The sequence below is a fragment of the Catharus ustulatus genome, chromosome 1 (genome assembly GCF_009819885.2).
Source record: "Catharus ustulatus isolate bCatUst1 chromosome 1, bCatUst1.pri.v2, whole genome shotgun sequence".
Classification (NCBI taxonomy): domain Eukaryota; kingdom Metazoa; phylum Chordata; class Aves; order Passeriformes; family Turdidae; genus Catharus; species Catharus ustulatus.
In genome coordinates, this window is record NC_046221.1 from 37,383,583 (window position 1) to 37,409,022 (window position 25,440).

Here is a 25,440-nt window from a genome sequence, read left to right on the forward strand (position 1 = left end):
CCACAGATCTTGTGAAAAGTTTTCCTAATTTCAAATGCATGAGTTAGGGGAAAGAAGGTAAAATAAATCCTGCCACACTTTCAGAGGAAAGAGAAGGGAAACGAGCAGTACTGTAACAAGCACCTGTATAAAAGTAACTATGGTTTTCAGCACTAGAGCAGTTACTGGTTTTAATACAATAATAAAATAAGGCTGTATCCTTCCAAAGGGCCTGAAAATTACCTGGATTGCTGCTGCTTTAACTATAGCAACTCCCTCTCCTGAGAATGAAACCTTTCTCCTGAAATTGCCTCACTTTAGTGGCGTCTGTTCTTGTGCACAGAGACCAAGGGCTAAAGGGAGCTGGGACTTGGGCAGCTGGAACCTGACACTGCTGGACACAGCTGAAGGCTGTTTCAAGAGAAGTTGTGTAACCCAAAATTGACAATTTCAACAACCAATAAAAAAAGAGCATTTCAAATGCTTGCTTCTTTAGACTCCTGAGATGCATGGAGAAGGATTTGTAAAGCGTACACTTGCTAGGGTACCAGATTCACTCAGAATACATGGGCTTCTCCCTTGCAGTAACTATTATCCTATTACGGACATATTTGAAACTACAGACATAGCATAAAATGGAAGAGCCCAGAATAAGGAAGATGCCTTCACTGCCTGAAGATTATCTGAAAACTATGTGTAGAAATTGTAACAAGAAGCCTGATTGAAACGTGCACACTATTTTTTTGTATTTTTATTTTTTAACAGCTTATTACACTGATAGAATCACAGAACTATTTAGGTTGAAAAAGATTTGTAAGATCATCGAGGCCTAACACTAACCCAGCATTGCCAAGTCCTTCATTAAACCACGTCCCCAGGTGCTACATCTTTATATAACAAGAGAGGTCTTTTAAATACCTCCAGGGATGGTGACTCAACCGATAGGGAATTTTCTCAAAGAAGAGCTTTTTCAAGGTGCAGTGCACAGTTTCCACTTCAAGTAATAAGAAGAAACTGGACAGCATTTCAAAGCCCCAATTCACAGGTGGGAAGACACTCTGGGTAGGCTCCAGGCACAATGAACACTGAGCTGAAGCATGTGCTCAGCAAGAGTAAAAAAGCATTTGAAGAATGATGTAGCGATCAGACATTTCTTCTTCATTTCTTTCATTACATCTTGAAAACAGCAATTTCCTGTGAAATGTAAAAATTCAGCACTGGACTTTTTATGGAGAAGGGGTAGGATACTGTCATAACCAGCTGCAAGTCCATGAAGACAAGCAGCTTAAGTGACATAGCCTTGCTTGATGGCTGCATTCCAAATTAAAAAACAATATCAAACTCAGGTTTTTTTTTTTCCTTTTGAAGAGATACTTTGATACTGAGGAATTGTCTTAAAAAATATCCATATTTCTGCACGGATGTATACACTCACATATGCATGTCTGTATGTGGGCAAACATATAGTGCAAACCAATTTACCAATCCTGTGTTGCCTATGAAAGGGTTTTATGGTCAGTAGTTTAGGAATTTGTGATAAAAGTGATCCTACTTAGGTAACCAACCTGTGCATTTCCCTGCTTACAACTGTCATAATGGAGACAGAGCCTTCTGCTAACCTATTTGCACTCTATCTAATGTTTTTCTTTGTATTCTAATCAAATGTTAAAATGTTGTTAAAACACAGAATTTATTTAACATTGGGAAAATTTAAGTTGATATAAACACTGGATCATTAATGCAGTGTTTTATGATTAGAGACAAGTGAAATTTTAACACAAATCTATGCTTGCACTGTAAAGTTGTCAATTCTTATAACATGACTTCAAAATTCCATGCTATATTAATTTTCAGCATATTTAAAGCTTAATAATTTAATGATTTATCCAATTTTAATTTGTACTTTCAAAACCACTTTGAACAATCTGAGGTGCCACTGGAGATCACAACAGTGGTCCTGGTTAAGTCAAATAATAATTACAGCGCTTTCACTTTAAAGATGAGATTATTTTTAATTATTGAGTGAAGTACTTGAGGTACCATACTTATATAATTACGCTACTCATTAAATGGTTATTGAAAGCTGAAATGTAATTTTAATGACAGCTACCTATTTTTCTTTGCACACTTTATAGATGACAGATCAGTCAGGAATTCTAGTTTGCTCAAAAAATCCTTGCAGCTGCACTGGTTCTTTCAGGTGTAAAACAATTAAGCTGTTCTTTTTTTAAAACTCTAAACATTTTTTTTTCTCAAATGATATTGATATAATATACAGAAACTAGTAAAAACAGAACAATAAAGCATGGATATTTTTTCTTCTTCGCAATAATATCAAAATGCTGGCCACAAACTATATAAATTCCAAACAATATCTCCCCAAAACAGTGACAACACAAATATGGAAGGATAATTTTAGTCAAAATGTATTCCTCATATAATACAAACAACAAAAAAAATTGCTTAACAGATTGCAGACCTTTATTGTGAGTATAAAGGAGTAATCAACATACAATAAGCATTTTACTATGCATTAAAACTATATATAATACCATGAGATTCCTTTGCTTTCTCTAACATCAAGGTTCACAACTCTTCAAACATAAAACTCCTTTGTACTATTTTCTCCACAGACAGATATTAATCAGACGGATCTGGATAAAATTTATCCTAACATGTAGACATCTCTCACAATTGACGCTACAGAGCTGTGGTCTCAGAAATGAGCACCTAAACACTTACGCTCTGTATCTTAAGCCTTTATACGCGATGTTTGAAATTCAGGGTATTTCTCCGTTGTTTCAAAGAACCATATCTTGCCCAAATGAAGCTTTTCTTTTTCACAGTGAAAACCAGAGGAGTAAATTTGTTTCATTAACAATATTAAAGCAAAGGTTTCTGAGTTTGCTGTATGGGGAAAAGGCAATAAAGTTTTGAAGAGGGAAAAACTGCTTTGTTCCTTCAATCCCCTAGTTGAAATTAATTATAGCAAATGTTTATGAAAACATCTGTTCCATACAGTTATAAATTCTTAATTTTAGTATGGACGATTCCAAGCTCCTCGATTATTTTGAAATAGAACAGTCGAACAACTGAAAGGTTTACAAGAGAGCAGGCAATTCGTATTTCTGCAGCACCAAATATACAGTTTGGAAAGTCTTCAGGATCTCTGAAGCAAAGGAAAAATAAAACAAAATACAAAAAGCCTAAGACGACTGAAGCTTTCTGATTTGGGTGCGCTGATAGACCAGAATGGCAGTGGGATGGGGGGGGGGGGGGGAGGGAAATGAAAACAGAAGGAGAACAAAACCTGAAAACATGCGGCAAATTGAGATTTTACTACACAAAGTAGATGTTTGAGAAGCGAAACGTCGCGGAGCTGCTGCGGCTCTCCGCGCGAGGGATGCGGGCGGGAGCCGGGCGCTGCCGCGCGGTGCCGACAGAGGGCGCTGCAGAGTTTGCCAAGCGGCGGCCGCGCTCCGGGCGGGCTCGGCCCGCAGAACTCCGCCAGGGCTCGGATCCCGGACCCACACAGCCCCAGCCGGACCCCACACAGCCCCAGCCGGACCCACACAGCCTCAGCCGGACCCACACAACCTCAGCCGGACCCCACACAGCCCCAGCCGGACCCACACAGCCCCAGCCGGACCCCACACAGCCCCAGCCGGACCCCGCCAGACTCCAGCCGAGGGCTCGGCCCGCCCGACCCCGCACACCAAGCCGGCCTTTCAGGCGATGAAAATGAAGCGCGCTCGGAGCAGCGTACATTGTAAACAGTGCCTTCAGCTAAAAAATTAAGTGCACTGCACTCCTGGTATTTATTAAAATAATTATTAGGCCGGGAAGTTGGGGAACGCCTCGCTCTGAAATAAATACGACGCAACTTTTGGGGGAGCAATCTTTTACAAACCTGGCTCTCTATCCCTCACTTCTTTTAGCATTAGAAGCACACTTTGAATGCATGCAGCACAGATTTCTGATAGCATTTTAGTTTTATCAGCTCTGCCCTAAAATATTGTATTTTGCCACGAATGAAATAAAAACCTATACACTACGATAATTACTGATACATGAAGATAATGAATTGTGAAATGAACTTGCCATTTGAAGTACACAAGTGTTAGGCTGAAATATTTTGTTTAATCTTCAGTATTGACATGAAAAAAATACATTAAGCATTAACAGTGCTTTTTCCCCTTTAAGCTTATTTGAATTATTAAAGGAATGCAATTGTAAAGCACAGTATAGCACTCAGAGAGATGCCAATCTTGTGATAGTGAAAGCTGGTCACATTTGGGAGTAGGTAAGGAACACTGGCACCAAGGTGCAAAATCAAAGCCTGTTTTAGCCCTGCTGAAAGCTTTTTCAACGATATTATAGGCAGACACACTGGTTTCCATTTAGGGGAAAAAAAACAAAAACCTTCTAGAGATAATACCTTGTACTGCATGTTGCTCAAACCCTGTCTTTTGGATTGCTGACTTACAATAATCAAGTGGCACCTTCCATGATCTTTGCTTATAAAATCACAATTGCGTATGTGTATATGCATATGAGTAAATTCAGTGTATTCTCCAGGCAACATCTCTGTTTGAAACAATTTTGTCTATGCACTTCAGTTTAAATCAAGACACATGAAATTAAGAGGGTTTCCATTTTAAGTGAAACTGCTTCTGTGTGTTCACAAATCTAAACATACAACCTTGTCATTAGGTTAGTCTGTGAATTAACATGCCACCGTTCCCATGTAAAATGTGTGTGAAAAAGTGTGGATGGGAAAAGATATACAAGGGTCTAGATGAGTGATTCTGAAATTAGAATGTAGCATGAGAAAGAAATGTAGTCCCATGCAGCTCAATTTAAAATAAATTCAACAATAAGTACATTCAAGGGACTTATTTATAATATTTCTTTTCCTGTTAAAGCCTCTGCATTTACCAAAATAGACTGAGCTATACACTGTACTCTAAACTAAAACCAATATAATACACAGAGTAAGAAATTTTACTCAAAGGGCACGGAACTAATTCATAAGAATGCTTCCGAAGAATTCCCAAATGATTGCAAGTTACCAAAATCCCAAATACTTTATATCCAGATGTGTTTTAATAAAATCTCTCTAGGCATGATGGGAAGGAAAGAATTTTAACTGATACAAATAGTGAGTTAAACACTTCAGAAAATGCATGCACATAGGAAAAATAGCTTGACTTCCCATTTAGTGGGAAGCAACACTAGCTTATATAAGCAAATGTGACTCCACTGAAGCCGATACACATTTAGTCCAGTAATGCCTGAACTGAATTTGCTACCAGCAGCAATACGACTGGTAGAACAAAAAAATCCACAGGGTAAGGTAAAAGGTGATTTTTCTAAGTGTTTTTCAGTTATTTCTCCCAGTGCACCTGTCTTTGGTCCATAGTATATTATGTCCACTTCTGTTCATATGCTCAGTACTAGAGCCTGTATAAGCTACACAGCCTGGCTGATCATTTATCATGTGTAACCTACACAAATTCCTAGGTCATCCCACCAAGTGTGACTCAAAAGACTCCAGGATAAGATACAGACATTTTGATGTAGTCAGATTGAAGTGGAAACTGTATACCTAATAAAGAATACCATCTCTAACTTGAGCAAATTCTTTAAGAGCGCACATAATTTTCAATATCACAGACTGGCAAAATAAGTAAAACAGAGGATAGAGTAATCCAGTTTAACTAGGGACAAGTAGCATAACTAGACTTGCACAGAAAGAAAAAAAATCTTAGATGCTGCCTGGCATCATTGCTAGGAATTTACACCCTGATGATATACAAATACTGAATGACTTATACTTGCATCCAGAAGAATTTAGCTAATTTTAACTTATAAACAGCCTAAAAGGCCTTTGAGCTATAAATCGCAATAAACTAAAGATGGCAAAAGGCAATAAACATGAGTTAATGACTCAGCATCCTCCTGAGATAGCACTGGTCATGCAGCTTTGCTTAATCTTAGACATGCACAATCACTATAAAAAGGTGGTCTCCAGAGACCATTTACACTGACAATAAGAAAAACATACCATCTCTTTACATCTTTGAAGGCTACTATCGTCCTCTAATTTACTTCAATTACATCCTATTTTTAACCACATTTCTATCTTACAGATTGTTGCAATCCTTCTGTTTGGGATAATAAATCGTACGGATGTATAGTCTAATTTTCATATTCAAAAGCAGTAATGCATATTCCATTGAGCTTAGGGAAAAAAAAAAGCAAACCAAAAGATTGATCGGGAGTTTTCTAGCATTCTGTTGTTTTTCCAAGATTAAATGATAGTAAAAGACAAACAACAAAGGATTAAGTGATCTTTTATTGAAATAGAACTGCCCTTTCAACAAGGAGCTAGCTGATTTTCAACTGACAATAACAGGTTTATCTGGAGAAAAGCCAGCCTGCCCAGGGAGCCACATGGCAGGATATGCAGCCTCCCCTCCTAAAGTTGGGGAGATGGTCTCATGATAACCAGGACCAGGAGTTAAAAAGAGCTTTGCTTCTTTGCTGTTTCTTATCGAAGGATGCTACTGCAGCCAGCTGATGACTTACAGCATTGCTGATGGAAGTGAAGGGCTCCTGGAAGCAAAATGTGCTCTCCTGGACCTGCCTTCTGGAGTGCAAATGTGTTTAGGAACACTGTGAAAATCATACTGCTTTCTTTCATCCAGCACATGCATGCAAAGAAGGACAGCCTGAAATCAGAGCACCCATGTGGCTGCTGTGGTGACGTCTGTGTAATCAGCTACTTGCTTGTCTGGGATGGGAAAACAGGCAGCACTTATGGCTAGGAGAAAACCAGAAAGAAAAAAAAGAACTTTGGAATAATAAATGAATAAAAGAATAAACGGAGACCCAGAAATTCGGGCACGTGAGAAACTAAAGGGCAGAGGAGGTACTTGGCATCCAGTGGAAGGGCTGGCACCACCCCGGGCAGGCAGCAGCAGAACCGCGGGATTTGGCTCCAAGCAGGAGGAAACAGACAAGAAGCATCAAGTCAGGGAGCTGTCACTGAGATGCAAGACTGGGCAACGCCCGGGGTTTCCTTAAATGCTACAGTTTTAACAGTACGCAGTAAGAGGTGACCAAAGTCCCGTGTGAAGGAATGTGGGAAGCTGCCAGTCTGTAAAATGTCCAGGGCCAGGGAGAGACTCTTGGGCTCCCACAGCATCCCTGTCACCCCAGATCAGCTCTGCCAACTCCTTTCAGCTGCAGCCTCCTCCTTCTCTACCATAATTCCTCTTAGCACTCCTGGAAACAGCAGATCTGTAGGTGCAAAAGGGTACTTTGGATTTATATTAATATAAATTTCAGAATAATTGATTAAATTAGTTAGAATCCTGCTCACATCTATTTAATAAACATGTTTTTAATAATGTAAGTAAGTAACACATTTAAAGTTATCTGGGTAAAACTTAAGACATGTTCCAATGGCAGCAGAGTCTAGAGGTAGCACAATTCAGAAACAAATGGTTAAAAAAAAAAATTTAAAAATCATGTTACCTTCACCTTATGCCAGTACTAGTACCTGGCAAGGCATCTGAGAAAAAAAACCCAAAACCTGAAGACAACCAACACTATCACAAGGACTTAAATACTCCACCCTTGAGGGGTGTTACTGCTGCTTATGGAATAGCCCTTATCCTAATTAAGTTAACTATACAGGAGTAACACGCACCAGAAAGGGAGAACTGAGCTTACAACCGTCTCGCTTGGTTTTACAAGATGAAGCCAGAAAGCCCTGGACTACCATTGAGGCTGTCTAATTAAGGCTGTTAATTCTTGGAATACATTGTGCATCCAGAAGACCCACAACTGAGAGAACCTGAAGTGGGGCAGTACCCTACATTTTCTATAAATTTCTCCAAAGAAATACATGTCACCAAACAGCATAAAAGAAGTATTGAGCTAAAGCTTTTAAGCTGCCAACTTGAAATATGCCAAAGCATAATGAAAACACTAGATTTTAATCAAAATTCTTGTAAATCAACCTTTAGGCAATTTGGAGAGTACCAACTGTGCACTTTGCTGGTGCAAAAGCAGATGCATGTTGTGAATGACAGATCTAGAAAAATTTGAAGAGCAAAGGTGTATATGCACTAGCAGTAAACTCTAGATGTCTAAGAGATGAAAGTCCGCAGCTACATCAGAATATAAAAATATATCAAATTGACAGCAAGAATGACAAAACACTTCTATTTACTACAGTGCAAGGTGCTTTGTCAAACAACTATCACTTTGTTGTAGATATTGAGGACAAAAAAAACTCCCCACAAAACATTTTTGCCAAAAAGTGTGTAATCCATCATGGGACAGATTTCTGTTCTCCACCCTTGCCCTCCTGTGTGGAGGATGAGTAGTGTCAATCCCTAGTGGCACTTCAGAATGGAACTAAGGATGCAAGTACAAAGCACTCGAAAACGTAAGAAATACAAAACTTCTAAAATGCAAATGAGATAAATATGACTAGATATTTCTTGTGCCTAATGATTATAGTGAAGTTTTCCAAAAGTTTGATGATTAAATTTACGCAATAATAGGCAAAATTATTTAGTAGCAGTCAATTCTTCCCAACAGTTACCTCAGTTCTCGAAGACAAAAAATGTCCATTATCTTTTAGCCAAAAAAAAAAAAAAAACAGTCTATGTACAAGACAAAAATGTCACCTAGCATTGGAGAGATTCAGCTTTTTGATTTTGCTGTTTTTTGCCCTATTATCACTTAAGGAAAATATGAGAAGGCATTTCACATATGTAGTCCATATTAAAATTCAAAAATAACCATCTGGAGATCAACAGAACAGTCCTGAGGGTCTACAAATTCTAAAATATTTTCCCTTTTCCTCCAGTTTCACCTCAATTTAGGACATGGCCATGATGTGCTTTATGAAAAGCATGGTACCTCTCTGTCAAGCTGGAGAGGAGAAAAAGTTTTGAACCAGAGACTTTGGTTCTTCCATACTAGAGCTCTGCACTGTCATCAGGCTTTACACTGTTCCCCCAACACTGCATCCAGATGGCACAGAGCTCAAGTGACGTGAAAGGAATGGGTCTGCACCAGGTCATTCAGCACATCCATAGCGTGGTGTTAGAGACCCTGGAAGAGTTGCTGAATTTTCATGCATACTATGGGAGTGAAATTCCATACAATAGCTGTCTAACTCAAGTACAGGCATTATTTGAAAAAGCACTCTACGCTGTGGTTGCAGGTTGTAAGACAGAGCAAGAAAGAATATCTACGTCTGAACAAGGTTTCCATTTCCTGCCATTGGAATGACAGTGAATAAAGACGACGAAAATTACAGCATGTGAATACTGGTGTAATTACTGAATGGTTCCCACATAATTATGCAAAACAAATCTATCCATAAGAGAATGTAGCCATTTTCTTTTTGAAACAGAATTTTCATGCCATCCATCAGTCACCCAAAAACATAAACCTTAGATGACTTATGTACACAGAATTTACTCATTTGGTCTGTAATATAAGCAATGCATGTGAGTAGAAATAAAGGTTTAATGAAACAAAATAACATACTCCACTAGGGAAAACATATTTTGCCCAAAGAGAAAACTAATGTAAATAAGTGGAGGCTTGACTATTTGATAAATATAGCCCTAAAGGTTATATGTTTACTGAAAGAATATAAATATTGTAGGTGATGTAGATTTTTTTTATTTGACTAGAAACATTAATTGCTTTCTAAATACAATAATATTGTTTCAAACTGTGAAGGTCTCATTTCTTTTACTGCAACAAGTAACCAATTACCTAACAAAAATGTTTACATTAATCACAATCACTCTATATTTTAGTTTTTATACCACTGATTTTATTTTTGCTTAGAACCAAACTCCCTCGGGCATTCTTTTGTGCCAACTGTTAATTTCTATCAGTGATAAAGTTCCCTTAAGCTTCTTTTAACATCTACTGGACATGACCTCATAAAATTTAATGCCACTCATTAACCCCAAGCACTTAACTTTACACAGTAATGTCAGGCATCTGACTTTTCCGTGCATGAGAAATCCAAGTGGGAACTGTTTGAGAGATACAAATTACAAATAACTTGAGTAGTAGAAAGAGTTGCACTGAACAATATTAAAGGGTAAATCAAGACTTGAGCAAAAGTAGGGTTCTTGTGATGCCTTCTATCTGAAATTATAAAACATTTATACAAACAGGGGGGAGGCTGTGATTATTTTGGCTTCTGAGGGTGCTGAAATTCAGAGCTGAGGCTGAATGCCAGGTTTGTAACACTATCTGAAGCAAATATGATGTGCAGTCATGTTTCCTTGGCTGTCCAGTAGCCTTCAGGCATTTGGGAAGAGCATAGGTTTTAGGATCACCTTACATTCTGCAAAGGCCACACACCAGTGAGATCAGGGTAAGCCAGAAGAAGCAGTTCCTTCAAAGTGCTCATCCCTTTTTTCCTGCAACAGCCCTGCCTAGGTTTAGCTTTACAGTGTGGTTGTTCTTCCGATTTTGGTTATGTACCAAGAAAGCTCTCGGAGGGACAGCACTGTTTTTATTTTCCCCGAGATGCACAGATGGGTGATGTCTGCTTAACTCATTTAACCATATTTCCCAGTGGCTTCACACATGTTGGAGAAAATGTGGAAAATTCTAGAGGTGAATGAAAAAAAATACTTAACAACAATTTTCTGGCTTCTCTTGAACCATTCAAGGACATTTCTTGTGGGGAGTTGAAACTGAGTGACAGCCTGTCATGGCCCTGAGTGTAAAAAAAAAGGCACATTGTTAGGAGAAAAAAAAAAAAGCGGCTTATTTTCTATTTCTTTTGGCTCAAGAGATATCTAGGCATCCTCTGTGCAAAAGGACAGTGCTATGCAGATAGAATCATGGCCCATCGGAGTTCCTGATAGCAGTCTGCTTATTCAGCTCTGTTATGAAAAGTCCCCTCCCCCAGACTGTACAGAGTTTGCTTTTTCTTGGTGTCATAGGCTGTTACATTCTGGGTTAAGAAGTTGATGCTGTTGGAGCAGGGATCAACTTAACCTTTCTATACAAATTATAGAAGGTAGCTATAAATTGCTTCATGAGAAGCCATGTGAGATTTGATGTGATGTCTCTAAGTGCTGCAAGTTTATTTATTTTTCAGCAGCAAAAAGAGCCGGTTCTCAGAACTAAGCTGTAACTCCTGAATTTACTGATCTTAACTGGGAAATATATTCTCTGCTACTCCATAAATCTAAACAGGAAGAAGCTCTTTTGCTGAAGCTTTATCTCCACAGAAAGGTATCTCTAAGCGAAGGGTAGGTATGACAGAATTGAGGTTTTCACATGCAAACAACTGTGATCTGTGATATGAGCCCCATCTCCAATTTCTCTGAATGACTGTTTTAGCTATAAACCACCCAGAACCAAAATCTACAGTCAATACACACACCACAGTATTGAAAATGGTTTTGCATCTTGCCTGCCACTGGTCTAAGATCACTTTAGCATAATTACAGCTTGATGCAACATCAGTAAGTGTGCATCAGTTGAAAAAGTTTTTATTGCCTAATAGCAGGGAATGGTAATAAAGCAGATGTACACCAGGCCACATGACAATGGCAACCAATTGGTCTGTATTTGGCAAAGCAAAGTATTAATGTTTTATAAACACAATGTATGTTGTACTTTTCTAACAATAGGGATGTAAATCTCTGCACAGCATAAGCACTTGTGCTGATCAACACAGAGATACTGCTGTGATAGGTACTTTGAAGTTGTAGATAAGAGCTCAAGCTGTAAGATGCCAGAAAAATTGGAAGTTTATAAAGAATCACTGCCAGACTGTTAAATGTAGTAGCACTTGTGGGACTTTCCGTAATATAAATAGTAATTACCTTCAATGCAGAATATATTTGCAAAAATAAATATACTGGTGCATATACCAAAACTCACAACTCTGTTTTCTATTTGAGAACCAAACTTTAAAATCTGCAAATTGTGAGTAAAACAACCCCCAAACAATCTTTAGCTCAACACCCCCCTACCCCACCGTGCCCAAACCCACGTATACACGTGCACGCACATACACAACCGCTCCAATATCCATACGCAAACATGACAGTCTGAGTGTGAGGGCATCTACCCTGTAGACAATTCAATCAATCTCTCAAGTGACACTCACACGTGCCTGCACACACAAAAGCAGATGTGGCATTAAGATTTACAAAGTTATTGAAACTTTTAACAAGTAAAACGCATCTTTACTTAGCTACACCAGAATGAGGAATAAAGGGGTTTACATATGTTCCAATTCTAAACCTATCAATCAAACCCATGTTATTCCTTTGGGAGCTTATTTACATGCATATTTATCAGCCTCACATGCTAATTCCCTGCTGTTTTATGCCTGCGAGGCATGTTTATGAGTCATAATTGTTGATCTCATTTGATGTATTTCACTGAAGTAAGACATTATTCAGTTATGTGGTCTAATGTCAATGAATTACGATGACCTGATCTTCGAAATGCAACTTGCTCTTTAATTTTTATTAGAGCATTACTTATTCAGAAGAAGAAATACAGTAAAATGGAAGATCACATGTTTTTATAGCCATTTTACTTTAACATCTGATTTTTTAAACACTCCTCCCTACCTCTAGGCAAAGTTTTAAAAGTGTAATTCATAAACACCAAATGAAAAGAATTTTTGCCTGAAATTAGTACACATTTCTCAGAGTGGGACCTTTTATAGATGTTCTTATTTTGTTTTAACCAGCCACAAGACAGCCTTTGGAGCACTGGCATATGGTTTGCAGAAGAAAAACAACCAGGCTCAATTCAAAGCCCTCAAATTGTTCTTTGCCTTAACTTCATCAAAACTGAAACCAGATAGAGACTTCAGAGCAATTGAGAAATGATTGCTAAAGTAAGTTAAAAGTCCCCAAACTGACTCATCATCTTTAATGCTAAGTGGTGTCAATTTATAGACAGAAAATCACTTGATGGCCAAAGTAAAGACCTAAACAGGGAATAACTGTGATGTGTACAAACATCATTGCAGTACCCTGTGTTGTGGCATTGATGGCTATTTCTAGCTGGCAAGCCAGAAATGGTGATAGTAAGCATCCACGCTGTAGGATCCAGTGTATGTTGCTCCTTAGGCTAATAGAAAATTACCACTGTACAGATAATTTACTACATGTTTTCAGATGTCCCCGCTTTCTATCTTAATATTCAGTATTGTTTTAATGCAATTATTATAAATTAAATATGTTCAAAAGTTTCCAAGATGCTGCTGTGAGCTACAGCTTTAGCAAGGAACAGAGTAATATCCAGGAAAATAAAACTATCTTTAGCTAAGTAATGCAAATTGAAAATGCAGGTTCATTTTTCCATAAGAATTTCAAACTGAATATGACAGACATGAGTAAGTGTCTTTGAAATCACAGAAAACCTGCAAGTATCTTCCTAAATTTGTAATATCTAGAGGACTGGAAGTATAAATATAACATTAATTCCAAGACAGAAAATCCTCAGGATATTTTTCATGTCCAGAATTAAATCAGGCTTTTATGCTCTTTTTTAAAGTGAAAAGGAGCATTTAATCCTATGTTTACATGGTGTTTTTCCAAATCAGAAGTTTGCTTCTGACAGGCATACACCACAAACCAGTTTCTCTAAAAAAAAACCCTAAAAATCTTCACTTGAACAAGTAGTTATTCTAATGGCACAGTTACAAGGGTATAACTTTAGTTCATGCAAATGTCACAACTAAAAGTGTTATATGTTCATCATAAATACAAATTTATAAAATACATTAAGTTTAATTCTGCAGAAAAATGTCAATTCCATAACTTTTCTAACAGAATTTTTCACTTATTATTCACTATGTTATTGTCACAAGAACCCCAAAACAGAGTTAGAGTTCTCCACAGTGTAAATTCTTTCAGCCCTTCTTTCTTTCAAATTCAAACAAGCAAAAGACACAAGCTCATCTGCCTGGGGTACTTTTATTTTAATTTTCTTTGTCTTTCTTTTTAGAATAGCAACAATTGATGCTACACTTTTTCTGGCAATAAAATCTTCATCTTCGTAAGGCAATAATGTTGTGGTGACCTAGGCGTAATAATTCAGAGTGGAGCTTTGTAGACTTTTGCAAAGAAGTGTTTTCTTTCATACTTCAATAAACAGTGAAACAATATTGGGTCACAGAAGTTTGGAGGTGGCCCTGTGGCTCCATATGCTTCTCTCTTCTATTAAGATAACATCTGTTCTGACCACCAGTCAGCAAATCAAATTTGATGAGAATTCATCTGTGTGCAAAGCAGAAATGCCCAGTAATGGACAGATTTATGTTTGATTGCTCCACCCCTTAAATATTTCAAATTGTAAGAAACAAAACCAACAACGGTATCTTCCAAAATTACAAATAACACATAAAAAAAATGTACCTCTTTATAATGAAACTTAAAACATTATCAGATCATTGTAAACATATTTTCACATGTATTGTATGATCTACCCCTTGCACTTAGTACTGAAACACTATACAGTTCATTTTTCATAAGGTTAAGTCATTGATTCCATTATGAATCCAATTTCTCAGAATAAAAGAATTACACACCACCATAAAAGCTTCGTCTGGATGAAGTTTGAGCCTTTTAACTTTTAGGAAGATCAAGAATAATAATAATAATTTGCAATGGGATATCAAAATTCTAGTGCAGAAATTTATCATACAGACTACTTGCTAATATTTTGGTTATATGGTACCAGTTGCACTAAACTGGATGGGATTTGTTCAAAAATTTAAGCATAGTCTTCCTATCCTAGAGTTTATGTATTATTGTTTATTACTTTAGTATCCAAGCAAAAGATTTAACTGCCAGTTGTTCGTACAGAAATAAGGTATTTAAAATTATCACTAAAGGTGTGAACTTCTCAAGATCATCCAGCCCAACCTTTGACTGAACACCACCACATCAAGTAAACAATAGCACAGTCATGCTTATTTTGAAAAACTCTTGTGAGAAGCATTTTCCCTCTTCTTAAGACAGGAGCTGGCAATACAAAACTATAAAATAAATAAGCATAAATAAATCAACTTTGACAATTGGTTCATTAAGGTGAAGTAGTATTTCTTAGATTGTAGCCAAATAATGTTTTAATAGTGACACCCATATATCTGTATTGAGACACCATTTATCAAAGGTTCAGTAATAGTTTAACATATTCAAAACATTTTAATTTTATTTGATTACTCAAAATACTGAAAAGGTGACAATGATCTACAGATTTTGAAATACTTTCACTTCCATTACCAAAAATACTTTTAGTTGAAATTTCTAAGACGATATATGCTTATTTAAGTTTGTATATAATACATGAAAAAGTTGTGTGGGAATGTTCTGTACCAAAATTACGCTTTCTTAGTTAATTGGCTACCTGCCTCACAAAAACTGCTTGAAAGAAAGAAAGAGCTGAAGGATGGCATCATCACCAATGCAGTGTCTTGTACCTTGAATGATGTGGGTCAAGTTCCTGACCCTGCTACAGACCTCTTGCATGAATGAGCAATATCATTTCACCAGTTTCAAATTCCTTTTTGCATGAGAACATAGTCTGACTGTTCTTCCTATGGCAGTTAGGAGAATTAATTTCATTGCTTCTTTTTGCATATGACACTTTCTAAAAGGATGAGGTAAGCACACAGATGCAAAACAAACATCCCAAGTCCTGCTTCCCTTTCCAAGCAGATCAAGCCAAGGAGCACAAATGGCATCACAACCTTGTGTGGTTGTCACAAATGGTGACAGTAAGTCTCATTTGCTACATCCTTTTGTGTCATTTCTGCTGTGGTTGAAATGTTATAGTCACATGATCACTGATGTAACAAACGAAACATGTAACATGATGAAAAAACTGAACAAAGATTATTTTGAGTACCTAAAGATATTCTAGATCTGACAGAAGTGTTCAGTCTTGTCACATAGTGTGTATATGTACATCCATAAATCTGAAGTTTAAAATAGTGAGAAACAAAACCCACTGATAGTTCACTTAAACAAAATAAGATTTAAACACAAGCTGGCACACATGCCTGTGAAACGTGATGGTCCTTATCCAGTATGGCTTAGATTTGAGCTAGTTGGCTATTTTGTAGACTGTGAAGAAAGTTAGACAAAAGCAGAAAGCCTATCCACATTTCTCTCTTCCCCTTCATTTTAGCACTCATGTTTCTCTCATAGATAGAAAGGTGTTCTCTTATTAACCTGTATATTAACCCTTTTTAAAATTACTGTGTATCATATGAGGAAAACAAAGATTGGGACTAACTTTAAGAGTCAGTTATATACGTTCTGCCTTTGCATGGCCAAATCTTGACACCAAATGCTTAAAATAGGAACCCCAACTAACCACAATCCAGTACCCTGGCCTAAATGACTGCTTCCCTTATAGGGCACTCAGGCTTGCTAACTTTGCAGTCAATTGGAATCTAGCCATTAATTTTAATAGGGTCAGGATCAGGCCCCTGACTTTTTCGACATCAAAGAAACATCTTCCACAGTAATTTTGTTATAAATAATTAAAGCTGATTAGTAATAATAAGGTACCTTAACAAAAAAGGTAAACAGTGGAGACATTTGTTATCAAAGTAAGAAAAGAAAATTAAAATAACCTCCAACACTTTTGTATGTGCAATTCATCAGGAAACATTGTAAAAGAACAAAAACAAATGTTGGCTCACTCCAGAGGTTCTTTGTCATCATTAATGTATTCAGGTTTTCACAGCTGAATTGCTGTACTTTGAAAAGATTTTCATGAAAGGAAACTCAAACTCAACGTTTAAACAAAGCTGTCAGGTTACCAAGATTTGTATTTGCTTGTATGTCCAGAAAATGTTTTATCCTTTTTAAAAACCCGCTAGGTTAGAAGTATTATTATTCCTTTGCTCTCAATTTGTAAACAACAGAAAATAAGCTTTTGTTAAGCAGCACATATTTATTTATTTATTTACAACTGTGAAGCTGAAACCAGCAGTTAGAAATATCTGTTTCAAAGCGGAGGTGAAACTACCTGGTACAGATATTTTACTTCATTACTAGTTCTGTTCCTCAAATTGATACAAATGGCCTCCTTCTGTTTCTGTCTGTCTGCTTGCCTGATCAGTGAAGCTAATTGTCAGAGCTGGGGAGATCTCCTATACCTAAACGGAAGATATGCAGTTTGTAACCTGCTTAATTTGCCTTATGTCCTGGATGGCCCTCAGTATGTTGTTCATTAAAGTATCAGCTGTTTCAGCTGTTGCAGTGGCAACCTAAGCATAGGCATATTTTTCTTTGTTAAAAGGCCAGATTGTCAATAAATAATACACATCTTACCACGTAATTTCTTACCACTGAAATATGACAGTACTTTATTTCTCTCCCCTTTCAAGTGTCTTAGTTTTGTATGTCCAAAGAGGACGAAGACAGGGAGTGGTACCCTGGGTACCATGGAGGCTAAAGAATAAGGTTTTATTAGTCAATTGAAAGGCTAAAATGGAAGCTTTGTAGTATCACTTTAGTGAAAGCAGGTTGAAACCTTCTCTTTTTAAAATAAAGAATTCCAGGTCTTTATAATTGTCCACATACATGAAAGACAGTAAACATCCCATCTGTAGTGACATATTTCTGTTATATAGAACAATCAATTTCTAATTCAATCAAATTTGTGACAGTTAAGCTCTTTAAAAATGTTTTAACATACATTTAATCTCAGATACAGAGGTCTGTAAGATCAGCTAGCTGCTCACAATTCATACACTGGTTTGTAAATTACAATCTTTGGTATGTCAGGACAGAAGTGAACCCAGACATTTAATTATTATTCTGTACCAATCATGCTGGCCTCAGCTAGAATTCTGATTTACTAGTCTTTTATTATACATACACAAGTACAATCAAACGTGTACAGTTCAATTTTTTTAAATTAAGAGAATCTGACTTTTCCATATGTAGGAGATATAGCCATTAAACATAATTTGATCATTGCCTGGAAACACTTAATATTGTGAGGTGTTTATGGCTAGTAACCTTCATATTATATTTCTGTGTAAAGTCTGAGTAAAATGTTCAAAAGAATGATTGTATTCTCATTGTTAGCTTATGTATAACTTTTTATAATGAACTAGTTTTAAACCACTTTTAATTACATTTACAAAGGTTGTATTAAAAAAGATTATTCTGTTTTATTTTGCTGTTCAGTAGGTTCCTATAGTTTAAATGGAAATTTCTTCCTGGTATTTTAAAGTTCTCTAAGCATGTAATATTTATTAAAAAAATTTAAATTTCTTTTTCATTTAACTTGCATTCTTTCCTTTTATACTACACTTATTATTATGCTACATGTATACTGGAAAGTGAGATGAGAGCCAACTGGTTGATCTTTAACTTGGATTTGGGAAAAGCTAGGAAAAGAAAAAGAAATGCTCAGATCACCCTCTTCCAAAGTAGGATCACAAGGAGTGGTTAGAAGAATGACATGAAGCGGACAAGTGATTTATGCCAGTATTCAGTCAGAGTTGTATCTGGAAAGATCTGGAAACTCCCAGCTTAGATGACTGAACTGAGGTAGTGTGTCAGTGTTGTTAGTTAGTGAGAATGGTCTTGTTTTCATATAATGATTTAGAGTGAAACTTTCAAAACAAACATTTTAACTTCACTTAGATCAAGAGAATTCATAGGTGCCCAGAGAAGCTGTGGATGTGCCATCCCTGGAAGTGTTCAAGGTCAGGCTGGAGGGGGTCCTGAGCAATCTGATTTAGTGGAACATTTCCTGTCCACAGTGAGGGGACTGGAACTGCATGGTCTTTAATTTCTCTTCCACTGCAAACCATTCCATGAGCAGACATCACTGTCCAAAAGGTCATCCCTAGTATTTCACTGAAGGCCATTTCCCTACATGATGTTTGTGCCAGTTACTCATGTCAAAGAATAACCTCCAAACTGGAGTTAATGCAATGTGCTACTCACATGAAGCCACCAAAAAACCCCACATCTACCAGTTCCAGAGAGGAAAATCCACCTCTTGAAGCTGGTATTTCACAAGCCCATGGCAGCTACTCACATTTGCCCCCACAGGTGAGGTAATTAAAAATACTCCTGCAACTCCTAAATACAAATTTGCAGTAAAGCACTGGAACCAAAGGGCCCACAAGAAGCAAATTTCTAAGAGCATTTCAAGACCTGTACAGTCTTTCAAGTAAAAATTGTACAGTGTCATAGCTTAGAAAGCTAGATTTTCAGCTACCTGTATTAAATATATGCATTTTTGAACACACATAGCTTTTCTGTTAACTGATCTTTTAATAAAAATGTCTAATACAGAAAAGAGGAGAGAATGAAGGGTTGTAGGGAAGCAGCTAGTGACAGCCTGAGTTAGCTCAAGATATACTGAGTTGCTCCAATAGCCTTTGTCACCATAATCCTGTTGCAGCTCAATTAAAGCAAGCTAAACAGCAGTTATTATTAATAAATGAATATTAAAATGCTTGTTATGTTAGCATATGGCGTTTGAAGATGTAAAAACCATTCTTTCTTTTATTCATGCAATATGAAGTGAAACAGTCTGAGGATGGCCCCTTCTCCATCATACCTGTGCCTTCAATGAGGAAGCCAAGCCCTGCAGGAGAAGCACAAATGTTTTGAACACTTTTGAACACAACACTTTTGAAGCACAAAGGACCACTAGCAAGAACTGTACTGGTGGGGCACACTGAAGATTTCTGGCTCGAGGGTAAAACTCGCCAATGAAGGACACAGGGTTTTTTCAGGGTCTGGTGTAAACCACAGCATGGAACCCTGAAGACATTAAGAAACAATCACAAGCCTCAGCTCTTCTGTTCCAGTATAATGCAAAGAGGTTCTCTGTTCCAACCTTGTCTTTTTAATGAAAACACACAGTAGCATGCATATTTAAAAGGACTCTTAAAAACACAATGCTATACTTCGTGTCGCTCCCTGGAGAGAAGATGAAATAACACACATTATGTGACACACATGACGTCATACAATATGCCATCAAAAAGTATTTGATAAGAAAATAGTGAGTGTTCAACAGCTCACTGTATTTGCATTCTCAATTGCTTTTACCTAGGAAAGTACTTCTAACACAGACAGGTGTAGACTTCTGCGGTTTTTTTCCTTTAAATAAAATTATCTCTAAAAATGGAGGTAAATAAACACTGTACAAGGCAATCCACATTAGCACTGCACACTTGAGTGAAGGGGATTGTAAGGGGAAAAAACCCCCAACTTTCAACACTGAGTAGTTCAGGACTAATTAGAAGATAATATAATCTTCTGACAGCAATATTTCACATAACCCTGTAAGGAATGTCAAGGGCCAAAACAGTCCATGTGAATCACACTTGAGATTTGGGGAAATTATTTGCTAACACATGGGTCCTGCTTTGCCCATAAAAGATGGCATTTACTTTATCACTTCATTACCCTCTGTTTTCTGTATGACACTAATATGAACCAGGTATCTCAAATTTCACATAAGGTATAGTTCTCCATAGAAATACTTTCTAGTAATGAGGGCCATGAGGTGCACCAAATAGCATAATTGTCCAAAGACCAGCAATGGAAACACATATACAGTATATGGCCAAATTGGAAATATGAATGCTCTCTTACCATCTCTCATATTTTTTCATGGCAGGCATGACAATCAGGAGGGATGCTATAGTAAGTATGAAGTGAGGAACTTATCTGTCTCAATTGGATTACAGTAATTTCACGAATACAAGCCGCATTGTTTTGACCAAAATTTTGCTCCCATACCGGGAATGTGGCTAATATTCAGGTGTGGCCAATATGTGAATAATTTTCTGACATTTTCAACCCTGGGAGTGCAAACCAAGTCAGTGCAAACTGCAAAGTTGAGCTCCTGCCAGTAAAACCCGGCATTTACGCGGTTGTTACAAATTGATACTCTGTTGCACGGCAGGTGGCGCTGCTCCCTGCAGGCAGCACAGGGGGTGGGGAAGGCGGGGCAGCTCTCTCCTGCTGGCCCCGCGGCTCGGAGGAGGCAGGGGCTCTCTCCTGCTGGCCCCGCGGCTCGGGGGAAGGCGGGCAGCTCTCTCCTGCTGGCCCCGCGGCTCAGAGGAGGCAGGGGCTCTCTCCTGCTGGCCCCGCGGCTCAGGGGAAGGTGGGGCAGCTCTCTCTACTTGGCCCCGCAGCTCGGGGGGCTCCTGTCCCCGCGTGCCGCCGCCGCAGGAGCAGGCAGGCTACATCCCCGGCTCCCATGGCCGCCGCAGGTGCCGGCGGGCTCCGTGCCCCCCCTACCACCGCGGGGCAGCGCCGGGCCGTGGTGACCGAGCCCAGCGGTGGCGGCGGCCGGCCCCGAGCATCCCCGCCGAGCGGCAGCGCCGAGCTGGGCCACCCAGCCCTGTCGGCAGCCCCGAGCCCTCATGGCCCGAGCCGAGCCAGTAAACCCCGCCCTGCCGCGGTTCTGTTACTATTTGGCAACTTTGTTGCACGCGGGTCCTTGCTGCGAACGACAGAGCAGCTTATACTCGGGTGCGGCTTATTTATGGACAAAAAACAAAATGTTTGCCAACACTCGGCGATGTGGCTTATACTCAGTGCGGCTTGTATTAGTGAATTTACTGTAATTTAGTCACACACTCTAGTAGTTATCTTTGTCCTTCCAGCAACATCAGCCTTCTCTGTCCTCACCACCAACTATAGCCTTTACACATGAAATATATCCTGCCAAACTCCAAATCCAAAACACTCTGACCCATTAAAGGTTTCCCCTTTTCTGCTATTAAGAACAAAGAACACATTACATTTTTCTATGTGAAGTATGCTATTAAATAATAGCTTGTACACTAATTAAAGCAAATGTAATTGTAAGAACACACTGACATTGTTAAAGTAAATTACCCAATTTGTTAATAGTTTCAAGTGACCTTAATTGTATTAATTGTGATATTGAGCAAATTAAATCGAAGAGTATTAAATGCATTGCTCCAGTCTGTCCTTAGAGGATCAACTTTCTCATTATATCAATGAAATGGGAATACTACCTACTACGCTTTTCAAAACTTGTGTCAGAATGTGGTGGACGCTGTAACTTGGAGTAAAAATTTATGGCAAGAAGTTAACCTAGTTATCCCATCTCAGTGTAACAGAAACCTCGAGCATTTGGAAGTCAGAAAAACAGTTTGTCAGATACAGTATGCAGGGAGAAGCTACAAGAATAATGTTTCTGAAATTTCATTCAGGTCTCACAAAGTCTCTGCTGGAGACAGAGCTAAGATTCACCAATTTCTCTTTGAAACATCCCTGTTTCAGAGGGGATCAGTCAAAAACATTGTTAGAATAAAGTGAATAATAGCATGACAATTCTTAGAGAATGCATCAAGATGTCATCAACCACCCATAGTCAAAAGAAAACATAATACACATACCTAGACATGTGTAAATTAAAATACAACCAGATCCACAAGAAAGAAACAAAATCTAAAATTTCTTAAAAGACCTAAAATCTTCCATTTGAAGTATTAGATTGCAAAAGTGAGAATCCCTGCCATAAATTTCTTATCAACTATTTTAAAATGCTGTTTTAAAAAGCATATATGAGTGCATATATGTGCATTTTTTTGTATCTTGAAAGTAAAATCAGACATAAGGGAAATAACATAGGTCAAATTAATCAACAGAAAAGGACAAAAATACTATCTTAATGGACTTTTTGATATGTTTTAAAGGGATAGAAAAAAAGATCTTTACTGTTAAAGGCTTATTCTGAATTTTTTCAACTTGCAAACAAGCACATTCTGATGGCTCATCATAACTCAAGATTCAAAGTTTATTAGTTACATAAAATCTGGAGAGCTACCAACACCCAGACCTTTCTTCAAATGACACTTACCTCATCTGTAATGATCTACTTTCATTTGTTCAGCTAGGTAACTGTCTCATGCCTAGCATCTGCAACATTAATCCTTGCAGCTGTTCCTAGTGAAGCATGTCTTATTCTTCTCAGGCCACTTCCCCAAAATCTCAAGAATACTTTGAATTTTACGTCTACTCTCCATTGTGTCAACAGGCCTGTCTCAAATAAGCCATGTTTTCTCACTATTCCTAAACTGAAATTTTAATAAAAGCACTGAGTACTACTAGACTCAACATATTTCTGGAATCCTATCCAATATACCCTTTCAAGTTGACAGCAAATGAACAAAAAGTAGTCGATGCATGCAGTTTTCCAAACAGCTATACTTAAGAGCAATCCGTGTATTTTTGAGATTTCTTTAATTTTCTGAAAACTGTGAGAGAATTTTGTAGCTCCAGCTGGACATGACATCTTCTGGTTCTCCATCAAGTTTTGGTATCAACTGCACATGCTAAAAATACAATACTTCATGCAGATTAACAAATCTGACTACATCAGTGACTAAATATTTTCAGCATTCTTATCAATGCTGGTTTTTTTTCCAATCACCTCATCTCAGTGAAGGCTTTTATCACTTTGCCTCCAAGGTAAGCATTCAGCCATGCTTCAAAAACACAATTCAGATGTCCTGATATTCTACAATATTGCACAGAACGTCTCCAATGGACCACCACTCCACCATATTTCTGTGATTCATGATACAAAAAAAATTAAGATACAGTTTTTCACCAAGTTGATTCTGTATCAGAGGCTGCATTGAAAAACCTTGTCTTGAAATACTTTTGTGAAGACAATGATGGACAGACTGCATGGACAGGAATGACTGTATACTTTGATGCCTAAAGAGCTAACACCAATTGAACACAGGTTTTATTTAAAATGAAACATTAAAACTTCTAAGACATATTCTGGATATATAAAGTTTCAAATTAAAATGCACTATGTGTTTCACAGCAAAAAATGCTATGAAGATGAAATGGATGCTTTATATAAAATATTTACATAGATAGAACATAAAAAATGTACCATAGTTGGTAACCTTTATGACTTGGGGAACCATGTATTTACATATCTTTATCCTCGCATGTGCGTATGTGTGTGTTGTGTATATATTTTTAACAGTTGACAGCTGTTTTAGAGCATACAGAGATGCCAAGCTGAATGAGGGTCTTGATTACTTCAAGATTAGCTATCTAAAGTTTCTATTCATTTTAAGTGTTGTTAGTGCGAAGAGTCATTAGTCACTTCCTTGTCTCATAGAACATCAGCATACATTTACATTGTTAATGAACATTTGGGGTAAATGAATTAATGGCACTTTTAAACATCAATTCAATCCTAATAACTTTGTATGTCATAGAAATGTTAAGGTTGGGATAAAAATGAGAAACCTTTTCAGACAAGGTAACTAATCGCTTCTGGGCACAATAAAGGGTAAAATTAATTTACAGTGGTTTTTATAACAGGGTGAAAATTTTGTTTTTTCTTGAAACAGAGTCGAAAGAATTACCACTTTTTTAAAAAGAAAATAGGAATCAGAAGAAAATGTTTATCTTTTTCTTGACTGGGGTAGATTAGAAGCAAGCTGTTTTTCCTCTTGAAAATGGTTATTATTTTAGGTTTTTGAAGAAAAATATTATTTTCAAGTTTCTAAAAATACGTACAAAAACTTGATTTGGTTTATCCGGCTAAAATGGCTTCATATCGTTGCGATGTCAAATATAATAGAAAAGAAATGCTGACCTAGAAAAGCTATTCCATTTAATCGTCAGGTTTTAAAATACTTTCCCCATGACATACATTGTCATTTTTGAACATTAAAGAAGCTTTATAAATGAATGAAGAAACAGTGAAAAAATTAACTCAAAGGGACAATGAAGTTTTACCAATATATTTTGAAGCAAAACATCAGCTTCTTCTAAACTGAAGTAATAAACCTGATTGAGCGAAACTTGACATAGCTTTTTAATAAAGTAAACTAGTAAACAGAGGATTTATAAACAGATACACTCACACAGACTAGTTGATCTGGGTGAGAGACTTAGAAAATGTGACAAAGTAGTTTCAACTCTGTAATTTAAAATAAATTTTTTATTTTGCCCTCCTGGTACATGCGTTCAATGACTGGAAAATTACAGGTAGTTAAGGTGCCACTGTGTATAACTGAGTATTTGAGGAATGTTTTCATGACAAGGACGAGCTTTCTCATTAAGCTTATCACTTTCTTTGAACAAACTACACTGTCACTACTAGCAAATAGGTAGAAAAGATGAGCAAAACAGGCAGACATTGAATTATCTAAGCAGTTTGTTCTCATTGTTCATTAGGGTCTTCCAAATACTGCATTTAACTAATTTGCTTCAGGTTACGTAGTAATTTCTATCTTTAGAGCCTATTCATACTATCTCAACTTCAAGATATTTTTTCAAATAAGAACATAGGGGCTGAGTCAAACAAAAATCAGAGTTTTTATTTGCATAATTACATCCAAAATAACATACTAAACTTTAC

At 37.4% G+C, this 25,440-nt stretch overlaps 1 protein-coding gene across 8 annotated transcripts in view; it reads right to left on the reverse strand.

The window, feature by feature from the left end:
* Positions 1 to 25,440, reverse strand: part of LOC116993544 (TBC1 domain family member 5-like) — a 325,432-nt gene that overhangs the window by 161,388 nt on the left and 138,604 nt on the right. For 6 of the 8 annotated variants that reach the window (XM_033054285.2, XM_033054293.2, XM_033054299.2 and 3 more), the window contains one exon: positions 19,615 to 19,641. The exons of the other annotated variants lie outside the window; for them this stretch is intronic. In XM_033054285.2, the coding sequence (XP_032910176.1) occupies positions 19,615 to 19,641 (27 nt within the window). The remainder of the gene's footprint in view (positions 1 to 19,614; positions 19,642 to 25,440) is intronic. 8 annotated transcript variants of the gene reach the window in all.